We start from the raw sequence: 20,889 nt of genomic DNA, 5'->3' as shown, positions 1-20,889 counted from the left end.
CTGGCCCACATCTTCAATGTCCAATTGCAGAGGTTCTGCCCTACCTCCTGGTGGTACATGCTAGCTAATTTTTATAGCCCCTTTGGGTGTATTCTCCTTTTTGCTTTTTTAGGACCAGCAAGCCCCCAGCTAGGTTAAGCTAGGATTTAACCTCCAGATATTGTCCTGATCTCCAGAAGGAGAGGCGGGACAACTCCTCAAGGGTTTGCCTGATTTCTAGCAGGGAGAAGCCTTTGCAGTATCATCTTGCATGGGAGGAGTGCTGACACTTAATGGGGAGGAATTAAACTTCTGCTAGCACTAAGGCTTCAGGGAAGTATGCAGATCCACTTCCTCAAAGTCATCCATCCAGAGGTCCTCATCCATGCTCTAGGCCCCAGGTCTTTCTAACCACAGCCTTGATCTTAGTATGACAGAAATGCCTTGCTGGACCTTTAGTTGTCTGTAGAGTTCCATAACTCTTAATTCGTAAATCCTGTGTTTGCTTTTCTGCTGTACCTGCTTTCCACTCCTGGAGATGAGAGCCTCCTACCTGCGAGGGAGAGAAAATCTAACACAAAGATAAAAATCGTTCATATCTCTCTGTCATTAAGCTCTACTGGGGTCAGGAAACCTCACTGTTGAAATTCCTGCTCTGTCACTAACTTGTTAGCTGATGAAAATGATGCTTCACATCTCAGTGCCTGTTTTCTCATCTGTAAGAAGAGTGGATTGGACTAAAATTCTCTTCTAGTTCCTACCAATATGCATCTGCTTGTATAGACAGGTCACAAAACACACCTGAGAGCAGCCTAAGAATAAATGAACTGATAATAGCCAGCATGGTTGTGTCCAGCAGTTTGTCTTCCCCGATTGAGGTATGCTTTTCACGACCCCCTTCAGTGGTAACCCTCACACCCTAGTTTTCTTTCAGGAGCACTGTACCTTTCACTCTCTAACCATCTCTAATCATCACAGTGGGAAAAGACCTGATATCATCTTTTTTCTTTCTCTTTCTTTTCCGAGACCGAGTTTTGCTCTGTCACTCACACTGTAGGGCAGTGGCACGATCTTGGCTCACTGCAACCTCCACCTCCTGGGTTGAAGTGATGCTCCTGCCTCAGCCTCCCAAGTAGCTGGGATTACAGGCGCATGCCACCACGGCCAGCTTATTTTTGCATTTTTAGTAGAGATGGGGTTTCACCATGTTGGCCAGACTGGTCTCCAACTCCTGACCTCAGGTGATCCACCTACCTCGGCATCCCAAAGTGCTGGAATTACAGGCATGAGCCACCATGCCTGGCCCATTTTTTTTTTTTTTCCTTGAGACAGGGTCTCACTCTGTTGCCCAGACTGGAGTGCAGTACCACAATCATAGCTCACTGCAGCCTCAACTTCCCCAACTTAGGTGATTCTCCCACCTCAGCATCCCTAGTAGCTGGGACAAGCACGGCCACCAAACCCAGCTAATTTTAGATAGATAAATAGATGATAGATAGATAGATAGATAGATAGATAGATAGATAGATAGATAGATATAGTAAAATGGGATTTCTTCATATTGCCCAGGCTGGTCTGGAACTCTTGGGCGTAAGTGATCTGCCCACCTCAGCCTCCCAAAGTACTGGGATTACAGGCGTGAGCCATTGTGCCCAGCCCTGATATTATCTTTTGACACCAAAGCATTCATAGTAAACTTTCCCCAAGCTATTTGTGGTGCCTGTAGTCCTAGCTACTTGGGAGGCTGAGGTGGGAGAATCACTTGAACCCAGGAGGTGGAGGTTGCAGTGAGCTGAGATCACACCATTGCACCCCAGTCTGGGTGATGCAGAAAGACCCTGTCTCAAAAAAAAAAAAAAAAAAAGGCAGAGTCTGGGTTGGAAGAACTCAGCTGTCTCAAACATTGTCTTCACATGCAGGAGTCCAAACAGGAGGGATGGATTTCTGGACCTGAAATGGTCTTTTGGGATCCACAGAGCTTTATTCAGTGGATGTAATGTCATCTCACAGCCAAGCCCTTCTTTATCTTGACTTGTGAGGCTCCACTGGTGCCTCTTAACTGTGTCTTATACTAGGACCAGGGAGTTAAAACTAGCTGGGACTCACCATGTATCAGAGGACATTTCAAACCAATATCTGTACTCATTCAGTTATTCATTTATTAATTTCTTAGAGTTGTTTATTGGGGGAATTCCTAGTTGTAAAAAAATCAAAATAATTTATTTTAAAATGAAATAGAGGGGCCGGGTGCGGTGGCTCACGCCTGTAATCCCAGCACTTTGGGAGGCCGAGGTGGGTCGATCACCCGAGGTCAGGAGTTCAAGACCAGCCTGGCCAACATGGCGAGACCCTGTCTCTACTAAAAATACAAAAATTAGCTGGGCAGGTGGCAGGCGCCTGTAATCCCAGCTACTCGGGAGGCTGAGGCAGGAGAATCGTGTGAACCCAGGAGGCAGAGGTTGCAGTGAGCTGAGATTATGCCATTGCACTCCAGCCTGGGCAACAATAGCGAAACTCCATCTCAAAAATAAAATAAAATAAAATAAAATAAAATGAAATAGAGAACTACATGTCCAAAATATCTAGAATAATGTTCATTAAACCATTAATAGTAGCTATTCCCTGAGAGGGAAGGAGGGGAAGTAAGATGTGAGAGGTCATAGAAAAGGTTCACAGTTTACTTTGTACATTGCTACATTGTTTCAATAGTTTGCAATTAATATTTATGACTGACTTTTTTATAAGGTGAAAATTTAATTGACTAAAATTGAAGGAAACATTAAATAAAAATGATGGAAATCATGACCTTGACATTAAAAGGCTTCTATTTTATTACTGCTTTCAAGTTTTCAAAAGGATTCTTTTTATTTGATGACCTATAAAATAAAGTAAACCTTTCAATTGTTATTTCCTCGGCTTAATATTTCACATGCCAGGTTATAAAGAAATAATCCGTTCTTTCCTTAGCTTCCCCGGCCTCAGAGATTTCCTGAATCTTACCAAAATGAATTGGACAATCTGGTGATGGTCCTATCCGACCATGTAATTTGGAAATACAAGGATGCAGTTGAAGAAACGAGAAGGGCAAACCACAGCGTTGCCAGATTTCTCAAGGTACAGTTATATGAGATCACAGTTCTATTCAAGGTCCCGTGTTGGCGGATGCAAGATAGTCTAAACGTTCATCAGTTCACATCTTCATGTATGATGAAAAATCAAAACTAGCACTGTTAGGTGAAAACTTTCATTTATACAGCTTTCCTGCTTGAAATACTTTTTAAGTTTTTTATTCCAATTTGAAGTTTTATTGAATAAAGACCAAGGTTAGAGGGCCGGGTGCGATGGCCCACGTTTGTAATCCCGGCACTTTGGGAGGCCGAGGTGGGCGGATCATGAGGTCAAGAGATAGAGACCATCCTGGCCAACATGGTGAAACCCCGTGTCTACTGAAAATACAAAACTTAGCTGGGCGTGGTGGTGCGTGCCTGTAGTCCCAGCTACTCGGGAGGCTGAGGCAGGAGAATCACTTGAATCTGGGAGGCGGAGGTTGCAGTGAGCTGAGATCATACCACTGAACTCTAGTCTGGTGACAGAGCGAGACTCCGTCTCACAGAAAAAAAAAAAAAAGAAAACTAAGGTTAGAGCAAAGTATCCATTTGAGTGTAGTCAAATCACAGTACTTCTAAATATATTTGAAGAGAAAAAATGAAATTTTTAAAAGGGAAGCTGCACTACAGCAGTAATATTCTCTCGGGCATTTCTGCCCTTGAAAGTGATGTTATAATGGCTTTAGGTCTGACAGTGATACCAAATAGCCACTTTGGGAAAACCTTCAGGAATTTAGCATTTTTGTTTATTATCTCCAGACTCTTTTTTTTCTTTCATTTTGAGACAGGATCTCACTCTGTCACCCAAACTGGAGCACAGTGGCATGATCACAGCTCCCTGCAGCCTCAATCTCCCTGGGCTCAGGCGATCCTCCCACCTCAGCCTCCCAAGTAGCTAGGACCACAGACACACACCACCAAACCTAGCTAATTTTTGTACTTTTTGTGGAGACAGGGTTTTGCCACGTAGTGCAGGCTGGTTTCAAACTCCTGAGCTCAAGCGATTGGCCTCCCAAAGTGCTGGGATGACACGTGTGAGCCACCAAGCTTGACCCAGCTGTTTTTTACATTATGAAAAGATCACACTGATCCCATGAAAGAAAAATTATCAAGTAAAGTATTGAGCAACTACTTACTAAACTGGATATGTATGGAAATTAGTTATATTTCATTGGGTTACAACCATTTATATTGAGCTGAGAGGAAAGAAATGCAAAGTCAAAGAAAAAACTAAGATACATAATTACAGTATACCATTTAACAGATGATGCATGCAGTTAGAAAGATAATAGTTTTCTGTGCCTCCTTCTTTTGTCTAACTCTTGACTACTGTAACCTTTATGAAGTCATCTGACTTGTTTCTTAATGGTAGTCACTAGAACCTGTGGGTGGGTGGGAGAGTGTATAAATAAATGCTAATAATATATAGTTAAAAGCCTATAGAAGTGGAAAATGAGCCCAACTTGTCAGTGGAGAGCTTTAATCCAGCCTAATTTCTTTTTTAATGTGTTAAAAACTATTTCAAATTATACACTATATGTGTTCTTACCCTGAATTTACTTTTTTCTTCAAGGTTTTGTCTCTGATTTTTACTTTTTTCTTGCTTCCAGAAAGAGACAAGAATGATAAGTGTTAAAGGGGAAAAGTTTACATGGGGGAAAAATTACTGTAGTTTTCTACCACATTTTAAGACCTATGGGAATAAAGTTTATTGCTATGCTAGTTGTTTACTAGGAAACTTAGAAAGAATTATATATAGTTCAGTTTGCAAATAAAAGATATTGCAAGAAACATCTGAAATATTCTTCCCTAAACTACAAAAACATGAGAGATAAGCAAGTCTCTAAAAAAGGGAAGAGACCCCACAGTTGCCCTCCTTATTACTAATTTGAAGTTTTAGTGGCATTTATTTGACACATAAAATTAAAACAAAATTGGAACACTTATTAGATGAATCATTTGAACTAGGAGAGAAAAAAAGAAAGGAAAAGAAAGTGATTTTTGAAAATGTAAAACTGAACATCGTCATTTGGTGCAAGTCCAATACGTTTGAATTTTCAGCTGCTCAACACAGCCCACTCCCAGCGCTGGTGTCATAAATCTCTTATATTTCCAGCAAACAGTAGTTGTTGGCTTAATTGGGGCTTCAAATGACTGCTACCTCTTTTTGTTATTGAAGTCTACATTAGCAGTCAACTACTGTGAATTAGTCAACATTGGAATTTAACAACTAAAATATTATTGTCACTCCACGGGTTGCTCAAAGTTGGTCTCCAAGAATCAAGAAGAACGTCTGGGAACCAGTGTGTGGGCATGTAAAAATGTTCTGCGTTAAAAGGTAGCCTCCCTTAGCCCACATTATGGGAAAGTAATATTTTTTCAGCAATTATGCCAAAAAGCTGGTACATTTCTCAACTATTCTCTCAGTGAAGTAGATAGGATTCAAATGAATGCAGCTTTTGTCATTTTGCTTTTTGCCACCCACCTGGGTCACAGCTCTACTTATCTGAACATACCTATTTAGACACTCTCTTTATGAAGCACAATACCAAGATGGGAGCAAAGACAGATTCACTGTGATTTTTATTTTCCTGATTGGATAGCCATATCTTCTAGCCCTTTCGCCTGACTAACCACTGCTTTGTTTCAATGAGCTTTTGAAACCCATTTGGAAATCACCTAATGTTAGAGAGAGACTTGGTTTGTTAGCAAAATATGTTTAAAGAAACATCTGTGGTATTTCTCTCTAAATATCAGATAAGGATAGATAAGCTTAAGTCTCTAAAAAGGGAAAACCATTCATATCTTCTCTACTTGGCTTAAATAGTCTGTGCTTTTCAAACAAATGAATGTTTTCCATAGAGCTCCTCTGTGCAAAATTTGCTGCTGGTGGCACATGAGCTAAAGGTCTAACACGGGGGCAAAGGAAAAGCGTCCACGGTGAAAAAGAAAACGGGGCAGGGGGGGCGGTGGGCAGTGGTTTTGTAAATTATATAAGGAAAGGACAAGACATTCATGTGGTTTGTTTTGAAATGTGAAGGTTCATAACTCATCTCCCAACCAATTGTGAAGTAAAATTCTCATTGCTCTCACAGTTGGTGAAATAAAATAAATAAATTTTTTATTATCATATATTTTAACAGATAATTTAGAATATTTGGTCCTTAGTTCATTCAACCAAACTGTGAAAAAAGTTTGGTAGGGTATAAGTTATCCTCTAAATTAAGAGTCTGCACACTTTTTATGTAAAGAGCCAAATACTAAATATTTTCAGCTTTGTAAGCCATACAGTCTCTGCCACAACTACCCAACTCTGCAATTGCAGCACAAAAACAGTAATTCACTATACACATTATGTAAAGGACTGAGTGTGACTGTGTTCCAATAAAATTTTTATTTAAAAAAAGAATGGCAGTGGGCCAGATTTGGCCCATGGGCCATAGTTTACCAAAACCTGCTATAATTTATTTTCTATTAATATAAAAGATGAATATAAATCATCTTAAAACAAAATGAGAGAGGCCCCTCCAGGCCTCATCCATAAGCAAGAGAGCCACTGCCCCTAAGGGTCAAGAAGATGCTAGGACAGATCAGATCCAGGGGGCCCAGGGCAAGAGAGACACACTACACTTGGTGAAGCCGGACCTGAGGGAGGGCTTTTTACAGGAAGAGAGCTGACTCTGGAGACCTTTCACCCTAGGAATGACCCCCTTTCACCCTCACTGCCCCCTTGGAAAGAGGATGCCAAGCTGACCACATAGAAGGTCTTTCTTCACAGTCAAGAAACCTCAAGTTGATTCTTCTACTCCCCAGCACCACTTTCTCCCCACAGTCCCCATTTATGAGTGCTGGAGACAGGTCTCCTTCAAAGTTCACGGGTCTTATCTGCAGCGTAGCCGCCACAGTCTCTGGGATGTAGCAGTCACCATCCCTACTCTGGACTAGTTCAAAGACAGGACTCACCAGTCCCTCCTTCATGCAGTCAAACAGCCCTGCATCTTTGCCGAAGACTTCCCCAGGGCTCCTTTCTCCTTCTCTTTCTTGGGAAGTTTCTAGAGCATAGAGATCTGCTGGGTGGTCTTCCTCTCCTCTGCAAGATGAGGCAGGGCCCCTGATATTCCAAGGGTGGCCAGGTTGGGACTTCCTCCTGCAAATGGAGAGCCTGGGAGACTGGACACAGGTGCCAGGAGCCAGCTCAGTGCAGAAGGTACCAAAGCCCCTTTCCTTCCCCCCTCCCCATTTGGCTCTGTCTTTTTAGACCATGATTATACTGTGGTGTCTACCTCTCTCCCACTATTCTATTGAGACATGTGAGGACTCGGAAGCCATTAACTTTTTACGGAATGAAGAATTATTGAAAGAACTAAAATTTATATTTAAAGTGAAAATGTAGATGAGGCCATGTACTAACACAGTCATGAATAGGTACATTTAAAAATTTAAAAGAAAGTAAAGAAAAATTGAAAGGAAAAACAAAACAGCAATATAAATGACCTAACAATTCGAAGAACAACTTTGGAGAAAATAGCTCTTGTTTACACACAGGTGTATTTCAAGAGGAGACTTTTCACTTGGTCCCCTCTCCATAGCAAGATTTTATGTGTAGTCCTGTCTGAGAAAAGAGAGTTGTGAGTAAAATCGAGCAGAGATTCCAAGAAATGCAAAACCATTTTAATGGACTATCCTGGACTCTTTGGACAAGAAAGAAGCACTCCACACTAGCTGTGGAATTTTCCCAAGCAGCATGTTTACTCACACCCACGTGGGTGAATAGAATGAGACTCACACACCAAGTGATGAACTGCAGATCCACTACAGGAGGCACCTGCTCTAGTGCCTCCCCAGATCCTACTTTGGGAACTATGGTCCCTTCCTCCTGCTCCACACTTTGCCTGTGCAGTCTTTGGCCACGGTAGCTTGGTTACTGGTTACAGGACCATCTGTCTTTTAGAGAGATAGCAAGTGCTCCTCCGAGCCTACTTACTGTTTAAGACTCTCCTTGATACAGTAAAGCGAAATTTAACCACAGAATAAGAAAGGTAGTGAGCAGCTCACTGATAGAAATCTTAGGATCTCCTTCCTTCGGCCTTCAAATGCAAGCTTCCTCAGCTGATAAGGAGAGGAGCTACTCTGTTGAAAGGGCCCAGTGAGATTTAAAAGGCTTTCCTGACCCATCTCTACCACTCCTCATTATGACCCAGTGTGTACAGGAGAAGATCTACAACCCCAGAAGTGTGAAATAGAATTACTAAAAGAAAATAATAAAATGTAAGTAAGTGGTTAAAAAAGTAGACAACCGAAAGCTAAAGCTTTCTGTATAAAAAAGAAGGGGCTATAATATTTCATTGCAAAGCTCCACAGACATTTTATAAAATCAATAAATATAGATTTGTAGCTTTCTGATTGATATTTTTGTTTTGTTCAGTTATATTTTCATTTTTTCTTTCAATTTTTGTTTTCTTCTGAATTTTTAAATGTACCTATTCTCTGTTAGTATATTGCCTCATTTCATTTTCATTTTTAATATAAATTTTCGTTATTTTAGTTGCCATATGTGGATGACTGCTTAACTATATTTAGGAGATTTCTAAAATACCTAATTATACAACACATTTAGTTCAGTGTTATTTTACCTCAATATATTTATTCATATTTTCTAAAATCTTTAATGATTCTTCAAGTAAAAGTGTTTGAATTTAGAATTTTATCTATTTTAGCGTTGCTTTACGTTTATGGACCGAGGATATGTGTTTAAGATGGTCAACAATTACATCAGCATGTTCTCCTCCGGTGACCTCAAGGTAAGAACCATGTACAGGAGTGATCGTTTTCTAAACTGCGGCATTGTAAACAAATAAAGTAGTCTCTGTGGATACCTCCTTAAGTCATTAACCTATCCATTCTCTGTATCAGAAAGTGATTTCTATGCCAAGGAGAGGCAGCCTTTTAATGGTTCATCTGCTGAGTATGCCTACCAAGTCCTCCCTTAATGCAGACAAAGGAGAGTGGAATGAAAGTGTTTACATTTCATTTCTAGTTCCTGTGGGTGGTGAAGAGAATGGCTCTTTGCAGCTACAATTCCTACAGTCCAGTTTGCCCTAGACTGGCTTGGTTTTAGCACTGAAAGTCCTACTTCCCTGGAAACCTTTAAGTGCTGGGCAAAACGGGACAGTTGAATGCCCTACCCAAATAGGGGTATATGTTGGGGAGACGTAAAGAGAACTCCAGAGCAGTGGTTCCTAGACCAGAGAGGTAGCATCACTTGGGAACTGAACTGCTGGTAATGGAGCCCAGAAGTCTGTTTTAACAGGACCTCTAGGTGATTCTTAAACACTCTCAGGTTTGAGAACCACTGAGCTATGGTTATGACATATGCTGGAGAGAACTTAGACTGGAAATGGGCCAGATGATGAAAGTTGGATCAATTACTGTTCTTTGGGTTGCAAGCAACAGAAACTGACTCCAATTTGAGCAAAAGGGAATTGACTGGGAAGGCATTGGGAGTAAATAACATTGATGAAGCAGCTGCAGAAGCAGGCTTTGAAAACAGCAGGGGCCAAGCCTTTTCAAGCACAAGGAATACAGTCACGCGTCACGTAATGACAGAGACACGTACTGAGAAAAGCATTGTTAGGCAATTTCATCACTGTGTGATTATCATTGAGTGTACTTACACAAACCCAGCTGGTATACATCCTACTCCATTATATAGCTCTGTTCTCATTGTATGGGACCACCATTGTATATATGGTCTGTCTTTCACCAAAATGTTATGTGGGGCCTGACAATAATTGCAAATGAAGAACCATTTGGCCAGGGTGCTGCTGCATCTGCTTAAGTGAATCAACTGAAGCCATTTTCTCCCCCCAACACTCTGCTTCAGATTCACCTTCCATAGAGGAAGTGTGTGAGCAGCCTGCTTTGGGTCACATGCTTGCCTCTTAAGGAGGGAAGACAGGGCATATGAATTAATAATTCTCTGTTATCCTTTACCCACTGTGAAGGAGGCCAGTCCTCAAGGTTTCCCCTTATCTAGGTTTTTGAAAAGAACAATAGATTTAGACCAGCCAAAAATAAATAATGAGATTCTTACAGCCTTTCATGTCATGCTTAGGTGCTTAAACATTATTTTTGGGAGATGGGGTGCAGTGGAGATTTACTTTTGACCGGAGTTACATGATTTTATGTCATTTGGTTTTGAAAATCCAATTCTCCCTCTAAATATTTTTTTGAAAGTATATTCTTCATTTGTGCTCCTCTCATGCATGAAATCTGCAGAATATCCATTTAACTGCATCAGACCTAAATTATATATTTTCAAAGACCAAACAGAATGTTCTCAGTGTAAAATAGTTAAAATGTAATTTAATAATGCTCCTGTTCACTTTGATGTACAAAAATTTAAGTCAAATACTATCCTTTTTGAAATGGCAGTATTTTAAATTATTAACTAAAGTTGCCACAAGATATCATTCTAAAATATCTGAGTAAATGAGACATATTTTAGTTTGTGAGCTGAGGTTAATGAATATAATGATGATCATCGAACTTAAGCCTAAAAAAAGGGTAACCAACCAGCCGAAAGAGGAAAACAGAGCAGTTAGGAACATGCTAATTTTTCCTACTGATGTGGCTTTTCTTGACTTCTGTGTTACAGTAGACTTTGACCGTGCCTGGACTCCATTTATCTCTGTCTAACTCAAACATTATTAGAAAGACAGACTTATTTCCAAGGGCAGGGAGGAAAGAGGAATTAAATAATGTATTATGAGAACATGTAGCATATAGAGTTTCACTCTAATTTTATGTGATACACACCATTGTCTTCCTTAGCTCTGGATGGTAGGAGCTCATTGTAGAGGTCTGTTTCATTATCTGAGTGTAGTCTTTGAGAGAATTCTGTGCATGTGTTACAGCAGAAATTTTTTTCAGAATAAATGTGTCATGGTACATGCTAAAAGAAGTTACAAAATACGACTCAGTAGGATCTTATCTCATAGACGCTACACGTAGGTTACAAATGGGATTATTTCCTGAGGAGGCTGTGACCAGTTTCCAAAAGTAGGGAGCTTAACAGTTCAGAGGGAATAAAATCCTTTCAACTTAATTACCTAGTGGTCCCACAAGTGTACGGTAACTACTTTTTCTTTTTAGGGATAAGATTCAAGTGCAGATTTTGTTTGTTTTTATTCAGTTTTGTGGTCTGTAAGTCAGAATCATTTAGTTTGCCTCTCTTTCAGACCTTGTGTCAGTATAAATTTGATTTTCTTCAAGAAGTATGTCAACATGAACACTTTATTCCTTTGTGTCTGCCCATAAGATCAGCAAACATTCCAGGTAATAAAATTCCCAGAATTTTCATCAGTTCCTGCAAAGTGAATGCTTTTGTTTGTTCGTTTTACCTTTTGTTTAGTATTATTTTCCTGTTTCCTCAGTCATAATTTTGTTTGAAGCTGTCACATGGGTATCAGACCCAGGTAATCAGAATCAAATTAAAATGCAAAAGAAGTTGTTGGCATGTGGTAATGAATGCAGCTTCATATTCCTCAATTTTTGTGTGTTTCCCTTTTTATTAAAGAGAAGGCCAACAAAATTATAAACCTGATGATTGTAAATCAAATAATTTGAACCTAGAGGCACCTTACTGGCTCCAAAAGACAGCTTTCCTTTGATTTTGAGACATAAAATTATAGGGAGGAGAAGTACTATATATATAATTTATAAATATTATATATAAAATATATATGTGTTATGGTAGAGAGTATTACCCATGTAGACATCAAAAACTAATCAAACATCAAGATGCAAATAAAATAATAAAATTATTTAGGAGCATGAAATACTTTATTACCAAGCAATGAGTAAACTATGAGGTACAGTTTTTTTCTGGGGGTGGGGGTTGTTTTGTTTTTGAGGCAGAGTCTCACTCTGTCACCCAGGCTGGGAGTGCAGTGGCGTGATCTTGGCTCACTGCAACCTCTGCCTCCCAGGTTTGAGCGATTCTCCCACCTCATCCTCCTGAGTAGCTCAGACTATAGGCATGTGCCACTCACCTGGCTAATTTTGGTATGTTTAGTAGACAGGAGGTTTCACCATGTTGGCCAGGCTGGTCTCCAACTCCTGACCTCAGGTGATCCGCCTAACTCGGTCTCTCAAAAAGTGCTGGGATTGCTTTGAGTATGGGTGTGAGCCACCACGCCCAGCCGAGAGGCATATTTGCTTTGATATTCACAAACGCAAACACTAAGATTGGTAGAGAGAGCCTCATTATACTTCCTTAACCTATTAGCTTACACTAGTATTCTGGAGGGAAAATTACATTATCAAGCCTATAAAAGTTTCGCCATTTTAATCTTAAATATAATCTATATAATATTATTCCAATTTTTTCTAATTTATGAAGCATATTTCATAGAAAATAGGGTAGAAATGGTATATTACATAATAAGGCTTTAAGGTTTTTACTTTGTTCTGAATTTATTTTTGTTTTATAAATTAGTGACAAGTTATTATTGGTTAGCCGGGCTGATTGAGATATTCAAGAGGACCAAATCTTTATTTGGTCATTTTTATTTCAATTGCTTACTGTGTTAGTCCATTGTCACACTGCTATAAAGAACTACCTAAGACTGGGTAATTTATGAAGAAAAGAGGTTGAATTGACTCACAGTGCCATATGGCTGGGAAGCCCTCAGGAAACTTACAATCAAGGCAGAAGGTGAAGGGGAAGTAAGGACCTTCTTCACATAGTGGCAGGAGAGAAAGGGAGCGAGCAGGAAGTGCCACACTTTAAAACCACTGGCTCTCAAGAGAACTCACTTACTGTCATGAGAACAGCATGGGGGAAACTGTCCCCATGATCCAGTCACCTCCCACCAGGTACCTCCCGTAACACGTGTGGATTACAATTCAAGATGAAATTTGGGTGGGGGCACAGAGTCAAACTATATTTATTTACTACTAGTCAGTAGCTCAGAGAAAATCCTGATAGCCTCTTTGTAGATCTGATACTATAAATAATGAACATAAAAATATGTTTCGTAGCAGGCACAGTTCTGATAGAAAAATAGATGCTCAAGTAGAAGGCTAACAATTAGAATAATTCTGCTCATGACTCTTTTTTAAGAAAACAAATAGGCTGGGTGTGATGACTTATGCCTGTAATCCCAGCACTCTGGGAGGTCGAGGCAGGCAGATCACCTGAGGTCAGGAGTTTGAGATCAGCCTAGCCAACATGGCAAAACCCCGTCTCTACTAAAAATACAAAAATCAGCCAGGCGCAGTCGTGGGCACCTGTAATCCCAGCTACTTGGGAGACTGAGGCAGGAGAATCACTTGAATCCAGAAGGCGGAGGTTGCAGCAAGCCAAGATCGTGCTACTGCACTCCAGCCTGAGCGACAGAGCCAGACTTTGTCTCAAAAAAAAAAAAAAAAAAGGAAACAAATAACCTAAGATATTCTCTTTGAAAATTGGCAATACTGAAGACTCACATTTTTAAATAAGTTTAATTGTTCAGTATAAACTACACATAATGAATATATATGTATCTGAGTATGTATATGTATATATCTGAACTTTTTATTTATATTAAATTCAGATCCTTTGACACCTTCAGAATCAACTCAAGAGTTACATGCATCAGGTAAGTGATATTGCCTTATCTAAGCATCAGTAACCACCTAGTAATCCAGTAATATTGACAACTATAAATACTATAAATTTCCAGCTTCTGGGTGCTCATAAGTATTCATATATTTAATATCATATAATAAAAATATTCAAAAAGTTGACTGAATTGTTTTCTTGTCACAGATAGTTTAATGATTGCCTAATTTCAATTCTTTCATATTTTATTCTCCAAAGGTTGGAAATATTTTTTAATTTCCCAAAGAAATTTCCTTAATTTGTATCATAAATGAAATTCCCAGATATATATAATAACATGCTTGTTCAATGTAACTGACTTTATTTGATACGTGTCTTTTCCTAAACCACAACCTGGTTTGATCAATCTTGTTAAGACAGAGGATATTAGTATAAGTTTATTTTATCTGAAATAGGTTAGTAACTTAAAATGGTCTAGGCAAACCTTTTCTGTAGTTACAGATGGGAATTTAAAAGTTGTGTTCTATTCCTGGATCTTCAGTATTACGATGTCACTGAGAAATTTATTTAACCTGAAGCCGTGTGAATTTCCATATTCAGTGGCTTCTTTATGGACTAAAAAAGTCAGTATGTTTAATTTGCTATTGGTCATCTATGAGCTGGAATACTCTAATAGTTCATTATATTAATCATACGTCCCTTATGGGTTGTCCTGCAGATCAAATGGGATAATGCACATAAAGTGCTTAGCCTAGTGCTAGCAGACAGCAGGTTGTATACATGGGTGCTAGTACTACTGTTTTCCCCCAGCCTTACTGAGATAATATTGACAAAAATTGGGCGCGGTGGCTCACGCCTGTAATCTCAACACTTTGGGAGGCCGAGGCAAGCACATCACTTGAGGCCAGGAGTTCGACATCACCCTGGGCTAACATGGCGAAACCGCATCTCTACTAAAAATAGAAAAATCAGCTGGGCGTGGTCGTACACGCCTGTAACCTGAGCTTCTTGGGAGGTTGAGGCACAATAATCGTTTGAACCCTGGTAGCAGAGGTTGCAGTGAGCCAAGATCGTGCCACTGCACGCCAGCCTGGGCAACACAGCCAGACTCTGTCTCAAAAAATCATAATAATTTTATATATTTAAGGTGGAAAACATGCTGTTTTGATATATGTATGCATTGTGAAATGATTACTACAATCAAGCAAACACTTCATATAGTTTTGGTTTTTATGTCTATGATTAAAATAATTAAGGTCTACTCACTTAATAGATTTCAAATACACAATATTGTATCATTAACGATTCTTACTATGCTACATATTTGACCTCCACAATTTATTCATCTTATAACTGAAAGTTTGTATCCTTTGACTAAAATCCACTTCCCATTTCTCCCATTCACCAGTCCATGGCAACCATCTTTCTACTCCGTGCTTCTATGAGTTTAACTTCTTTAATTTTTTTGTAGAAACTTATGGGAGTACAAGTATAATTTTGTTACATACATAGATTGCATAGTGGTGAAGTCAAGGCTTTTAGGATATCCATCATCCAAATAATGTACTTTGTACCTATTAAGTAGTCTCTTATTGTCCACCAGACAATATGTCCACTTCTTTAGATCCCACATATTAACTGAGATCATGCAGTATTTGTCATTCTGTGTTTGGCTTATTTCGCTTAGCATAATGACTTTTAGGTTCACCTGCACTGTCACAAATGGTGGGATTTTCTTTTTTTCTCTTTTTTTTGAGGCTGAATACTACTCCATTGCATGTATATACCATTTTTAATCCATTCATCTATGGATGGTCACCTAGGTTGTTTCCATAGCTTGGCTATTGTGAATAATGCTGCAACGTATCTCTTCAACATGATGATCTGAATTCTTTTGGATATATACCCAGAAGTTGGATTGCTAGATCATATGGCAGCTCTATTTTTACTTTTTTGAGGACCTTCTATACTGTTTTCTATAATGAACGTATTCCACCAACCGTGTACAAGGGTTCCCCTTTCTTTATACCCTCACCAACACTTGTTCTCATTTGACTTTCCGATAATAGCCATTCTAAAAGGTATGAGGTAATAGTGCATTGTGGTTTTGATTGGCATTTCCCTAATGATCAGTGATATTGATATTGAGCACTTTTTCTGTATCTTTTGGCCATTTGTATGTCTTCTTTCAAAAAATGTCTATTCAGATCCTTTGCCCATTTTTAAAACTTGGTGGGGTTTTTGTTTGTTTCTTTGTTGCTATTATGTCATATGAGTTCCTTGTAGAGTTTGGATATCAGCCCTCATCAGATATACGGTTTGCAAGCATTTTCTCCCAATCTGTAGTTTGCTTTTTCATTTTGTTGATTGCTTCCTTTGCTGTCCAGAAACTTCTTAATTTTATATAATCCTACTTGTTTATTTTTGCTTTTATTGACTGTGTTTTTGGGGTGATATTCATAAAATCATTGTGAATGCCAGTGTCAAAGAGCTTTCTCTCTATGTTTTCTTGTAGGTGCAAGTACTACTATTAATGGTTACATTTTAAAAACCCTTTGGACAATTTGAATAAATCCACTATCACTGGAAATTTTAACATTCTTTTCTCTGTAATTCAGGCTCAAAATTTGGCAGTGCCTTTTCTCTCTCCTTGCTCCCTCACAAACTTAAGTCAACTTTTCCTAGTGATTTACCACTCAGTTTCTGCTACCCCAGCCCAGATACCACGTTGTCACTTGTCCCCTCCCTCCCCCATTGCTACAATGTCCTGTACTGTATCCCTCACCCCACATCTCCCCACAGTCTAATTCATTTACACCCTGCCACACCATATTAATAAGTCAGTAAAGCATAAGCCTTATCAGGGCACTGATCTCAAAGCTGTCCGTGTGTTAACATTTCTTACAGAATTAAATACAAATGGAGAGGGACCTTGATGGCAGCTAAGGAAATTGTACTGTTCTCCATCATCTAGCCCCAGCCTCCAAGCCTAATTCTCTCACCGTTCCTTTTAGCCATTGTGCTTATTGATTCCCACATACCTGTGCTCCCCTCCATACCTGCTCCCTTCCATACCTGTGCTTTCAGAATTCTGTGCCATTGAAAATCCAGTGGCTTCTCCCAGCCTCCTGTCCCTTCTCCACCGCCTCCGTCTGTTCCCATAAAGATCTGCACCTCCAAATTTTAAGTATCCTCAAAGGCTCATCTTGATGGATTCCTACTTATATCCTGATTCCTCCAAGCAGAAAATATGTTTTCCCCTCTCAACTCCTGTAATCCTGTAAATATGCTGTATTATGGGATTCAAAAGTTGATGTCGTGTGTTAGTTTGTACCCGTATTTGTGTTTGTATACACAGAATAGTCCCCTTACTGAATGCTCCTTGAGGATACAACACACCTCATTTCTGTAGTAGCAAGACTGTATTCCTGAATCCCTCCTAATGGTGGAAGAAGTTGATGGTAGTTGTTTGGTATATCTGTCTCAATTACAAAGTGATCATTTGATTTTCAATAACGTGAGTTATTTTCCTTCCTCACAAAGAGATGCCTGAATATTCAGTCACAAATGAATTTTGTCGCAAACACTTCTTAATCGGAATTCTGCTCCGAGAAATTGGCTTTGCCCTGCAGGAAGACCAAGATGTCAGACACTTAGCTTTAGCTGTCCTAAAAAATCTAATGGCTAAGCATTCGTTTGATGATCGATACAGAGAGCCAGTAAGTGATCTTCCTTCCTCCCTTCCCTAAACACTATTTAATGGCTCACTGCATTAAATGCATATGAAACCGACAAGCCTATTGATTTTTACGTGAATCATTTCTTTTGGCTACCTTTTCACCTAGAGAAAGCAGGCCCAGATAGCAAGTTTATACATGCCCCTGTACGGCATGCTCCTGGACAATATGCCAAGGATTTATCTGAAGGACCTGTATCCTTTTACTGTCAACACATCTAATCAGGTACGTTTGCACAATAAGTCGCATTTCGATGTTAATAGTTTGTCTTTTTAAAATTAGTTTTTGCCCTGGGTAACCATTTCTTCTCATCTGTGAACATACTAGGCATTGAACAACACTTTCTGCTACGTACTCACATCAGTGGGTCATTTGTTCCAGATACGTCCCTTTAGCCTTCCGCCTGATCCACCCTTCGACATTTGGCTTTCATTTCCCTCTGTTCTCTGTATCAGTTTCCAATTCTTTCCAGCTTTTACAGTTTCCTCTGTTGCAATCATGGCCCCTTCCTCAGTGGACACCTTCTCCTACCACTTTCTACATCCCCACCTGGTGTCAGAATAAACAGCCAAGTGCCTTATTTGTAGTCACAACCCAGGAGTGACTATAATCCTTCCTCCACTGAGACACCACAGTGACTACGCACAATCCACTAGAGATCTGTTGCCTGTGTTCTAATCTCAGATGAAATAACCCACTGCTGAATCCAGTATCTAAGGAAGGTATTACCATCTAGGAGTTAGGAGCTATGCCTATGGATTTTTTTTTTTTTACCTTGTTCAAATCCCAGCAGTATCAGTGACTATCTGGGTGGCTAGAGATAAGTTAGCCAACCTCCTTAAGACTCCATTTCCTTCATTATAATATAGAATAAAATACCTAAATCACAGTGTCTTTATGAGGATTAAATTGTATACTAGAAAACATTTATTATAGAGCCTGGCAAACAATAAATATTTAAAATGTAGTTGTAGGCCAGGTATAGTGACTCACATCTCTAATCCCAGCAACTTTGGGAGGCCAAGATGGGAGGATCACTTGAGGCCAGGAGTTTAAGACCAGCTTGGGCAACATAGCAAGACCCCACCTCTACAAATAAGAAATTTTAAAAATTAGCTGGGCATGGTAGCACATACCTATAGTCCCAGCTACTCAAGAGGTTAAGGGCAAGAGGATCCCTTGAGTCCAGAGGTTGAGGCTGCAGTGAGCTATAATCATGCCATTGCACTCTAGCCTGGGTAACAGTAAGTTCCTGCCTCTTAAATAATGAAATAGAATAATTAAAATAAAATAAAATTTAGTTGATAATAATAGTAATATACATAAGATAACTCATGGTAATAATGATATCCATAATGTGATCCATGAATATATCCATAACCAATCCAGCCATGTGGTCTACATATCTGTATCTCAAAGATTGTTTCTACAACATTATAAAAAAGTCACATAAATCAAATTATAACTACAAGTATGATTTTGGCTGTATTTGTTTTCACTGCCTACTTTAGCAGAAAACCTTTGAGGGGATATAAAAGAACAAATTAAATATCACTTAATTGGAAGTGTAGTGAAGAAGGCATATGTGGGTTAACAATGTTGAAATACCGTGATTCCCATTAATCTTTACTATACTTTGAATACAGGGGTCTAGAGATGATCTAAGCACCAACGGAGGATTTCAAAGCCAGACAGCTATGAAACATGCAAACTCTGTGGATACATCATTTTCCAAAGATGTTTTAAATTCCATAGCAGGTACTTGATTGAGATCTTCTGAGATCACTTATTTTTAACATTCATCCATGTTTACATTGTATATCACTGTGCTTTTTACTCAGTCCATAATTTATTATGCATAATCTATGTGGCAAAGTATACTACATTTATACAACCGAAGAGTCTTTTTACATATTTCTTTGAATTCCATCCAGTGACTTCCTCTTCTACTTAGTGTTCATTATTACTTGGCTTAAGGAGCAGCCTACTTAGATGTTATCAAATTACTTTATTCTGGAAACCATCTTTAAGTTTTCATTGCAGACAGCCTTTTAAAATATAATGGATTTTCACTTCAAGGATTATTTTTAAGAACTATTTTGGAAATGTCATTTCAATTTCTCATAAACAATCAAAAGTTGAAAGCTCCTTCCCAAAAGTATCTTTATGAAATTTTACTAAAGCATTTTCAAAACAAGAGCTATCTTGAATGCCAGTCCCAGGCACTGTTATGTTGGTCTTTCACAACACTGCTGCCACCTCAGTAATCAACATCTTTCTGGTTCATCATGTGAAGCTTTTGTGTGTGTGTGTGCCCATACATCTCATTCCCATATGTGTGCTATGGCTTGTGTTTACAGCATTTTCATCAATAGCTATTTCTACAGTAAACCATGCTGACTCCAGAGGATCTTTAGCAAGTCTTGACTCCAATCCAAGTACCAATGAGAAGAGCAGTGAGAAGACGGACAACTGTGAAAAGGTAGGGCTTCCCTCTCAAACCTACTCGTCATTACAAGGCAGAGGTCACTCACTCTCACTCAATCCTGATTGGTTCTTGAATTCCCAGATCCCAAGACCCTTGTCTTTGATTGGCTCAACTCTTCGATTCGACAAGTTAGATCAAGCAGAAACCAGGAGTCTCCTGATGTGTTTTCTTCACATTATGAAAACGATTTCGTACGGTAAATAGAACTCTTTAATTTTTTTGAAAAAAGGGAAAAGAAAACCTGCAGATTCTCATGCTGCATGGTGTTTCCTTTTAGAGACTCTGATTGCCTACTGGCAGAGAGCTCCCAGTCCAGAGGTGTCCGACTTCTTCAGCATCTTGGAGTAAGTTTTAGAGTTGATGACATAACACTTTTGTCTGGAAATTTCTAAATAGTCCATTATACCATGTTTCATTCAAGAACCCATATAGTAAGTTATCAATAATAACACATGAACTATTTAAAGAAAATTTAATATTTTTCTTTCAATATACTTAGATGAACAGTTTATATAATGAAAGAATATGAATAATTAGAATGTGGGTTTTTTTGTTTGTTTTCTAGCGTTTGTCTTCAAAATTTCAGATACCTAGGAAAACGCAACATAATAAGGTAATAATTTTAAAATCCAATAGGTGAATCTGGTCTTTTAAAAAGCATATGACATGTATTAACATATCAGGTTAGAGTTATAAATATATGTTAGAAATTTTAAAATGTAAATAAGGATTGTTAGGGTGACTTCACATTAGACACAGAAGTTTGAAGATTGCCTCATACACATTGTATATCTAGGAATAGTTCATGTTATCTAGGGAGAAAAGCACAAAAGCACAAATTTTTGAAAGAAAACCACATTTCATATATCTTCAGAACGAATTTATCATTATATAGATATAACTTGGAAGATACCTATTTCAGAAGACATTTCCAGTAAACTAAAAAAAAAAAAAAAAAAACAAGTAATCTGG

General features: G+C 38.8%; 1 protein-coding gene across 1 annotated transcript in view; it reads left to right on the top strand.

Moving 5' to 3' along the window:
- Positions 1–20,889, top strand: part of DOCK10 (dedicator of cytokinesis 10) — a 185,896-nt gene that overhangs the window by 124,226 nt on the left and 40,781 nt on the right. Inside the window, exons 27-37 of the mRNA XM_011952036.1 lie at positions 2,947–3,093; positions 8,804–8,887; positions 11,327–11,423; positions 13,685–13,729; positions 17,236–17,411; positions 17,538–17,654; positions 19,076–19,187; positions 19,790–19,911; positions 19,999–20,113; positions 20,195–20,261; positions 20,483–20,530. Coding sequence (XP_011807426.1) covers positions 2,947–3,093; positions 8,804–8,887; positions 11,327–11,423; positions 13,685–13,729; positions 17,236–17,411; positions 17,538–17,654; positions 19,076–19,187; positions 19,790–19,911; positions 19,999–20,113; positions 20,195–20,261; positions 20,483–20,530 — 1,130 coding nt within the window. The remainder of the gene's footprint in view (positions 1–2,946; positions 3,094–8,803; positions 8,888–11,326; positions 11,424–13,684; positions 13,730–17,235; positions 17,412–17,537; positions 17,655–19,075; positions 19,188–19,789; positions 19,912–19,998; positions 20,114–20,194; positions 20,262–20,482; positions 20,531–20,889) is intronic.

The sequence above is a fragment of the Colobus angolensis genome, unplaced genomic scaffold (genome assembly GCF_000951035.1).
Source record: "Colobus angolensis palliatus isolate OR3802 unplaced genomic scaffold, Cang.pa_1.0 Scaffold33, whole genome shotgun sequence".
In the NCBI taxonomy this organism is placed as follows: Eukaryota; Metazoa; Chordata; class Mammalia; order Primates; family Cercopithecidae; genus Colobus; species Colobus angolensis.
The sequence above is the reverse complement of the archived record's forward strand: the minus strand, read 5'-3'. Positions and strand labels throughout refer to the sequence as shown.